The sequence below is a fragment of the Cryptomeria japonica genome, chromosome 4 (genome assembly GCF_030272615.1).
Source record: "Cryptomeria japonica chromosome 4, Sugi_1.0, whole genome shotgun sequence".
NCBI lineage: Eukaryota > Viridiplantae > Streptophyta > Pinopsida > Cupressales > Cupressaceae > Cryptomeria > Cryptomeria japonica.
In genome coordinates, this window is record NC_081408.1 from 619,375,663 (window position 1) to 619,384,868 (window position 9,206).

At 34.1% G+C, this 9,206-nt stretch overlaps 1 protein-coding gene across 2 annotated transcripts; it reads left to right on the plus strand.

The window, feature by feature from the left end:
• Window positions 1-478: 478 nt before the first annotated feature.
• LOC131037691 (shikimate O-hydroxycinnamoyltransferase) lies at window positions 479-2,766 on the plus strand. 2 transcript variants are annotated; one of them, XM_057969876.2, is made up of 2 exons: window positions 479-980; window positions 1,643-2,766. In XM_057969876.2, the coding sequence occupies exons 1-2, from the start codon at window positions 570-572 to the stop codon at window positions 2,552-2,554; spliced, it is 1,323 nt and encodes a 440-aa protein (XP_057825859.1). In that variant the 5' UTR covers window positions 479-569; the 3' UTR covers window positions 2,555-2,766. The 2 variants fall into 2 exon arrangements, with proteins under 2 accessions (XP_057825859.1, XP_057825858.1); XM_057969875.2 differs by having other exon boundaries at window positions 485-980; window positions 1,634-2,766.
• The last annotated feature ends 6,440 nt before the right edge of the window (window positions 2,767-9,206 follow it).

Below are 9,206 nucleotides of genomic sequence, written 5' to 3' on the forward strand. Positions count from 1 at the left end.
ACGATGACTGCAATCGTCTTGCATTGTCAATCGTCTTGCATTGTCTACCGAATGATATCAGCCGTGGATGGGAAATTTGAGGCTATCCACTTCAAATAGGAGACGCCTTCCACGTAATGAAATTATGATTAAAATAAAAATAAACAAAATAAATATATAAATTCAAATAATTAAAAGAATATTTCTGGATGCAAAAATCTTTCACACAATCGAATCCAAAAATACTCTCTTAATTATATGATGGATTGTAGAAATCTCTTAGAACTGATATAAATTCAAAACTAACTATATTTATTAAAAATTCTTATTATTATTTTCAACCTATTCGATTACCAATGCAGCTACGACTGGTTGATGTGGATGCAAATAAATTATTTTCAACCTATTCGATTACGAATGCAGCTACGGACTGGTTGATGTGGATGGAAATAAAGGCTGTAGTCACGTACAAACTTTCTCACCTGGAAGTTTTAGAGAGGGCAAATATAGGCTGTGATAGAGAGGGCATACCTAGTGCCTTCTACTTTCTCACCTGGAAGTGTTAGAGAGGGCAAAAAATATAAGGAAAAATGGATGTAACAGTCACAGATTCAGTACTTGTTAAGACTGTAAAATCCACTCCACATTACCAACTGTGGGTCTCCAATATAGATTTAGTTATGGTTAGATTCCATTCTGCAGTAGCTTATATTTACAGAAGGCCTCCCAATGGAGATTCCGATCATGTGGCTCAAATACTGAGAGATGCGCTTTCTAAGGTGTTGGTGCATTTTTATCCACTGGCGGGAAGATTGATTGTGGACGCCTCTGGTAGAATTGCTGTTGACTGTAATGGCGAGGGCGCTCTGTTTGTGGAGGCCGTCACCGAGTCAACAATCGATGATTTTGGGGATTTCACCTCCCCTTCACAAGTCACGACGTTGGTTCCCTCTGCTAGTTACGAGAATGGCTTCACTAAATCTCCTCTGCTTATGGTTCAGGTAAATCTAATTATCAAGGTTAATTTGAAGGATCTGTTACATTGAATGATTCTATTCATAGACTGTACTTCAAAAGATCTATTGAAGAACCTTTTCTTAGGAGAATATGACAATAGATCTGTAAGTTATTAGAGATCTTGCTTTTCCTGTTTCTATTACATCATTTAGATTTTTTCTATATAAAGAAATATTATGAAGCATTCATTCCTTTTAACTCTGAATATGGAAAAGATGTGTGGAGGATGAATATTTTAGTTATTATGAAAGAACTTTTGCATCAAAAGTTTTTAAACAGTTTAATTCAGAAATCTTTTGTGGAAATATAATAAATATAATATTTTAATTGTTTTTCTGATTTCTGTTACCGTCATGGATATGGGTTTGGAGCCTGGTAGTTTAGCATTAGTTATCAAATCTGTTAGGGTAGGAATCTAAAGTTTGTCCATTTTCAATAGTTAGATGTCAATAAACAAATCATTTTTTTGTGATTTTAGATTCAGATTTTTTTGAAGTTTATTGTGATTTTTAAGACTATATATGCAGATTAATCTTTGTCAAAGCATTCTTTTAAATAATATTCTTATATATTTTCTGTTATTTAAGTAAAATGATCTGAAAAAGGTTTTGATTCCAATCTTTCTAAAATAGTAAAGGAATTACAGGTAACCAAGTTCAAATGTGGAGGGGTGGCTTTAGGAACGGCGATACAGCATATCTTATCAGATGGTGCATCTTCTCTACATTTTGTGAACAGCTGGTGTGATGTAGCTCGGGGATTGCAGATACATTTACTTCCTCAATTAGATCGCAGCCCACTTCGAGCTCGAATTCCTCCTAGTGTGAGTGTTTCTCACCAAGAATTTGCACCACCTCCAACCCTTCTCCACCAAGAAAAAGATAGTGATAATCTTATTCTACATGAAGAGGCAAACAAGGTCTCATTTGGAAGGTTTAATCTCAGTAAAGAGCAACTTAATGCCCTAAGAGATGAGGCAAGCGAGAACCCTGTTAACAAGACTTACTCCATGTACATAGTCCTGGCAGCCCATATTTGGAAATGTTGTACCATAGCTCGAGGTTTACAAGAAAAGCAGAGATGCAAACTCTACATTCCTGTAGACGGAAGAGACCGTCTGTGTAGACCACTATTGCCTCGTGGGTATTTTGGCAATGCCATTTTTATGGCCACCCCAATCGACATCGCAGGAGAAATTGTCTCCAATCCTTTGTGGTACACTGCTGAAAAAATTCATGAGTCGATAGCCAAGATGGATGATGCATATCTACGGTCTGAGCTGGACTTCCTGGAGTTGCAACCCGATTTAAATGCTGTAATCAGAACGAACGATATGTTTAAGTGTCCTAATATGTCTATCATTAGTTGGACTCGCTTGCCCTTTTATGAAGCAGATTTCGGCTGGGGAAGGCCAACTGTAGTGGGACCGGCAGGAAATCCTCCAGATGGACTCTGCCGCATTTTGCCCATCCAAACAACAGATGGGAGTGTTTCCATTGACCTGTCCTTACTGAAGAATCATATGGTGAAATTCGGCAAGCTGCTTTATGAGTTTTAAAATTGAACTTCAAAATATTTTAATATCATTAGAATACAATTTGGCTACTTCATGTTTTTTCAATCAAGAAGTTTGATTTGGATCATCTGGTTGGATTGGTTCCTTCCAGTTTTCAAGTATGAAAATTAATATAAGGTTGATAAATGTCATTGGGTGATGATAATCTTTGGTTCATTTCTTTGTAAGTTTTAGTAGCAATAAATTATATGGAGGTTTGAACTATCTTTTTAATTTTGGAGATGATTATTTGTGAGATGGATTTCATGATTTTTAGTTTTTTCAGAATTTTGAGGAATCTTTTTGACAATTGACAAACTTTTTCATATAAAGAAATGTTTTACATGAAATTTTGATTCCATTTCTTTCATTTGTATTCCTTATGGATAGAATGTTGTTGCAGTTTGCATTGTCAAATCAATTTTTAAGGCTAATCATAGATGGAATGTTTCAAATTTGGAGTGCGTATCCACTGAGCATTATGATGGAACTATTCACTGGGCAACTACATGTTACTGCTTGAAAATAAAATAACAATAAAACATTTTTAAAAACATTAATCTACCCATAAAGATACAAAGAAAAAAATACATACCAAACATATAAAAGTAAACTCACAGACAAAATAAAATCAGAGGCATTCTTCACTAGAATGGTCTCTCCACACTTTTCAGTAACAAAGTTTGAGGTTCAAAACACTTCAAAGCCAATATTTTTCCTGTAATTTAGTGCGTGAAATAAACATAAACAATTAAAATATAGGGGAAAGGATCCAGTAGTCGTGCACCCTAACTTCAGGCTTCTCAAAATCCTACTTGGAAATTTCGAATCACTCCGATTTTTTTACAGCAGCTTACTTGGCAAGTCCCCTGCTTATAACTAAGGTTTCAGGGCCACATCATCAAATATGATGCCACATCAGCATGCTTTTTGTCAAGGTGTCCAAAACAGCCCCAAAAAAAAGTGAGACCAATAGGCGTGCAAAAGAGACCCCAATAGTTGTGCAGCCGATGTGGCATCACCTGATTGATTACTTTTTACAATATTAGTACATTTCTTAACAACTATTGGTACATTTCCTAACAACTGTTGGTACATTTCCTAACAAAAATTAATATTTTTTGTTTCAAACAATAGGTTTTATTTGTTCAATTTTTGGAACAAAAGGTATCAACAACCCTCACAACAATTGGAACATGCTCAACTACTGGGTCCTTTCCCCTATGTGATGGGAAAGAGAAATGCACTGAACTGATCATTTTGTGGCCGTAGAATAGAAATGAATGGTGCCTGTTCTTTTCAGGCTGTCTTTGTGTAATGATCTGTAGCACTGGCCCCCCACCATCCCGAGGTTCGTACACATGATGGCAAGCTGAGAGAGTCGGTGGAATGGTTCCTTGTAATTTTTTGTCGTTCAGCCACAGTATACGCAGATTTGGGTGTTGACCGAGTGAGAATTGATGGCACGGACAGAGTGAGAATTGGAATGACAGGTGATGGCGATGTAAGCAAGAAAAAGACACAAGATTAACACTTATAGAGATGGCACGGATAGAGTGAGAATTGGAATGACAGGTGATGGCAGACCAGTTGCACAAGGGGTGAAGGCTAGTCCAGTCGGGCAAAGCAGTGCCGTTCTTTGAAGCGGGAGCTTTGAATAGCAACAGAATTTTTTTTTGTTGTTGATTACCAGAGATTATTATTAATATATTTATATTCTTAAAAAATATATGTCTAGAGATATCACATAATTGTTTTGCATGTTTATTAATTGTCAAGAAAGACATGAAACTGAATAACGCTGCATTCTTTATATCATTAAAGATGTAGCTGTTTCATATATTTAAAGACAAGTGATAATGATTCGATTTTATTTAAAGTAATCAAAATATCTGTAAGCAAAAATTCAATTTTGAAACAATTTGACATACAAATGATGGGTAAATGCATGAAATATGTCATATTTTAGTTTTTGTGGAGGTGTTATTTTATTACTCCAAATAAAATAGAACCCTTGCCACTTGTCTCCAACAATATGAAATCATTACATTCAAATGATAGTTAATAAATTATAATACACAATAAAAATGATCTTTTAATTAATAAATTATTATTTTTAATTTGTTTTTATTTTTGAAAAGATCAATATTGTATAAATTATTTTAAAATATTTATTAAGATTTTTAATGTGTTTAATAATTAAAAAAATCTGTAAAAAAAAAATGTTTACTTGTGTATTATGATAGCATTAATTATGAAAAAAAATATTTATCATATTTAATAAGTTTTTTTTCTTATTTTTGTTATTGTTTGTTTGTTTTTCTTTTTATTTTAGAAGTGTAATGATAGATTGAGTGAATAAATCAATAAATAAAAGTGTTGGATTTAAATTTAACTAGTTTTCTAAATAAATAATAAATTAAAATTATTTGTTATATTAAAAAAAATTACTCTTTAAAATTAACAATTATTATTTTATATTGTGATCAATTTTAAATGTACTTAAATTAACTAAGTTTTTATCATGGATAAATTGAAATGAATGAGCTCCTAATAAAAATTATTATCTAGACATATTGAAAGATTAAAGGGTGGTTCTTACATACATAGTATTTTGCAATTTCATACAAATTTTACTTTATCCATGCTTTAATTTTATCATTTAAGTTTCAATTGACTAAAAGAATATATAACTAACTTTGTGAGTGGAAAGAGAATGCTTTTTTCGCAGTCCACGACCACCATTAAAACACTTTACGTACTCGCACGTGCACTCCCGATTTCTGCGCTGCATATGTTGCCCTATTAAATATGCCACCTAACAAGTAAATTAATCACTAAACAAGTTTAGGATATGTTGGTAATTAAGATTAACTAACGCTTAAATGAAATTAAAAACCTCCATGACAGAATTTCCAAATCAAGAAGAAATGATGTTTTATTCATAACATTATAAATTTCTTAAAGACGATAAATCCATTCTTAAATAACGTCATGACAACTTCTCTAATATTAATTATTTCAATTCACACCTGAAATCAATACTAATACGACTCGTACAATGTTTGCGCTACAGTTCTATACCCATCGAAATGTAAACTAGAACTTAAAACAAATACCATTGACAACCCTCAATTTGTCATAACTTCTTTCTTTATATTTAAGTTTAAGTAAATAAAATAACTTATATTTAACATATTTAAATAAATAATGTAACTTAAAAAAAAGAAGAAGTAAATAATGTATTTAACATATTAATTTTTTTTGGTAGTGTGTGTGGTAGTGCCTTTTTCTGTTTCCTTTGGGTCAGCGCCTGGTTTGGCTGCTTTATAATAAAAAAACATATTAAATTTTAATGGAACCACAACATTATATGTTAAGGGTTAGTGCCCTCGTTCTCACTACTTTTGAAATAAAAAACATATTATATTTAACATATAATAACTCATTATAACATATTTAAGGTGATTTTAAGTAAGTAATGTAACTTAAAAAAACAGTAAGTAACTTAACATATTATAAAACTTAACAAAACTTACAAAAAAAATAAAATGATCTTTTATTTTTCTGATCGAAAGAGAACGCTTTGCAACTTGTGGTCATCTGGAGGTACGAATAGGTCGTTTGCTCGTGGGAGCTTGCCTTGCGCAGGCCCGAGGTCGACCGATCGCGTGAATTGAATGCTAGGTCGTGGGAGGGTTTATGGGCACATCGGTAAAAGAAAATGGCGTTGTTCTTGGTGGTGGCTCGAGCGAATCTGCTTCCAAAACCTTCAAACAGGCGGTGGAGGGGGCGACTTCTATTCCCAAAGGAGCAAAGTTTCTCAGTAGCGAAGGACAGAAGGATAACGACAATGATGACAGAGCAGGAAGAGGTAAGGGACTCTCTATCGACTCTATGATTGTCTTTCCTAATTCTCAAATGGCTAGTGTCATACTTCTGAAAAAGATACTTAGGAAATCTGCGGTTTTTTGGCAGCTATGGACATTACTAAGATTCCCTCTAGGAATTACCTAAATGCTTGGCTTCACAATGTTTGGGTGAATAAACTAGGTCTTTCTTTTTCCTTCTGTAGAATGATTCAAAGGGTCCTTTTTTCTATATTTTTTCAATAGCCCTAGTAGCCAGGTTGAAGTTATTAAAAGGCAATATTGGAACATCGGGGCTAGTTGTTTTAGAGCCCTATCTTGGGATCCCGATGCTAATTCCGACGAGATTTTGGCTCTGTCGAGCCCTAGATGGATTACAGTCAAAGATGTCCCCCTTTACTTATGGAATATTTTTCCTAAAGCTATGGAACCGCTTGGGATGGTTATTAGGGTTGATGAAACTTCTTCCTTGCTTTCACATATGAACGCTCAGATGTTGGTGACCATGAAACCTGGGCTTAATCTCCCGAAAGACCTCAAGGTTGAATTAATTACTGAAACTATTTCTTGCGCTATTGAGTTTCTTGGAGGCATTAATGTCTGTTTCCTTTGTAGGAGAGAAGATCACCTTAGGAGGAATTGTCCCCTTCTGAAGAAGAAAGCTAAAATTGATAGTCTTGCTAGTAATCCGCTAGACTCCAATCCCCCCCGACAAGTAACAAGAATGGTCCTTCCCTCCTATGAACCCTCCATCCCTCCCGATCGATTCCCACCCTGGACCTACATCCAAATCCTTGACAACTTCTGCTTCGGATGTGTGTATGCTATCCCCCGAGACCATTCCTGTTTCTGATAAAGGCCCCTCCTTGATGGATAATCTTGATGCCTGAAGTGATAAAATAAGAAGAGCTAATCGCTCCAAGAAAGACACTCTGTCTCCCCCCACTCCTCCTGTTGGTGACATGGGACCCTCCAAGAATGTGAAGCTTAATGATCAACAAATCATCTTGGAAAAGTTCAAGAAATTCAATGAAACCTAGAATTGGGCTCAAAATATTGTGAAGTTAGGTGTGGCTTATTTAGTTGGTAGTGGTCCTGTGATTCAGAGCCCCCCCTTTATTGACAAGGTCAACCCCCTAGGAGGGACTCTCCCACACCCGGTGATTCCCTATCTACAGCTAAAAAGAAGGGGGATACTCCATGATGCTTTGCAAAATAGACAAGGTTAGATTAAAACCCGTGGTCGTATAACACACAAAAACACAAGAAACCATTAGTGTTAATCAACTAAAAACTAATCTAAGCAAGCATATCAAAAGAGACACTAAAAACATGAAGAAATATTTAACTATGAAAGTAAATATAACAAGACATCTCCAAATGTTTTCTAACATGCTCTTAGCTCCTTCTCCTTTGTTCCTCTCCTCTCCAAGTTCCAAATTAGTGTAGCTCTCAACAAGTTTTTGCACCATGGATGCTTATGGAGGTTCAGGATTGAAATGTTTACTCTAAAATGCTATGCAAATGTCAATAAAAACTAATATTAGATGATATGATGCTAAAATGATTTATTTTAGGCTAAAATAATAATATATTAGTGATTTATGCTAAATGCTCTCTAAAATTCACTATAGATTAAATGCATACAAGTTTTCAGGATCTGGATTACGAGGAAATGGGCTCTATTTATAGAAAAAATGGAGCAATGGATGGTTGAGATTGAGTGATCTCAACAAGGGTCAAGATTGAATGATATTCAATCCATGTGAGGGCTTTCAACCCAATCTCAGGATGACAAGTGTCAACATGTCAAGGGTTGAAAGGAGAGGGAATAAGCATTAAATGTTTGACATGACCTGAGGGTTAACTTGGGAGTTAAGGTCAAGGTTAGGTTGAATGAATAAATTATTTATTCAAAGAATAAAGCTTTTATCCAATGGATAAATTCTTGTGCACAAGTAAAAGGGATAACCATGGTCAAAGCAATAAATGCTTGAGGAGACACATGAGTGCAAGTTGAATTAACCATAAATGGTTATGTAAGAGTCATTAATGGTCATGTAAGAGCCATTAGTGGTTTGGAAGACTTTAGAGGTTAGATTGTTGAACACAAAGAATTAAATGATTTTCCTCCAAGTTGCTTAGGAATGTGACAATAATTAGGGGATGGATTAGGTTAATTAGGAAGGGTTTAGAAGAATTTAGAAGGGGTTTTAGGAGTGCAAGTGGATTTGGTGGGTGAGGGAAAATGGGATTTTAATTAAAATAAAATTCATTTATTTCAATAAATGGTCGCAATTTGCATTTGTACAAGAGGGGGGAATAATGATTTAAATAAATATTTTATTTAATTTATTTAAAAGAGGAAAAAGGATTGAATGAAATAAATATGATTTATTCATTTAATTGATTTGTGAATTTGGTATAATGAATTAATTAAAATAAATTGAATAATTTATTTAATTAATAGGAGAATGTTTTGAAGATGAATTAATTAAATTTTAATTTAATTAACTGTTGGCTAGTGAGTTTTTAATCAAATAAATAACAAATATTCATTTAATTAAACTGGACATATTTATGTGACTACATTTGCCTTTCTTTGAGACAGTGTGGTTTATCGCATTGTTTCAAAGAAAGAAAAATAGGTGTGAAGAAATGCTCCATAAAATGTTGATTTGATGGGTGGTATGCTCCCTCAAGAGATGGGCCGAAATTTTTTGAAAAATCAAGCAATCTCTCGAAAAAGAATAAAAATTAGCAGGGTGATAGAAGAGAAGAAGTTA

What these genes read in the sequence shown, in the direction of transcription:
- LOC131037691 (XM_057969875.2), top strand. Translation starts at nt 570, where the DNA reads ATGGATGTAACAGTCACAGATTCAGTACTTGTTAAGACTGTAAAATCC. An exon ending in CTCCTCTGCTTATGGTTCAG is followed by an intron (nt 981 to 1,633) that starts GTAAATCTAATT and finishes AAAATAGTAAAG; the next exon opens with GAATTACAGGTAACCAAGTT.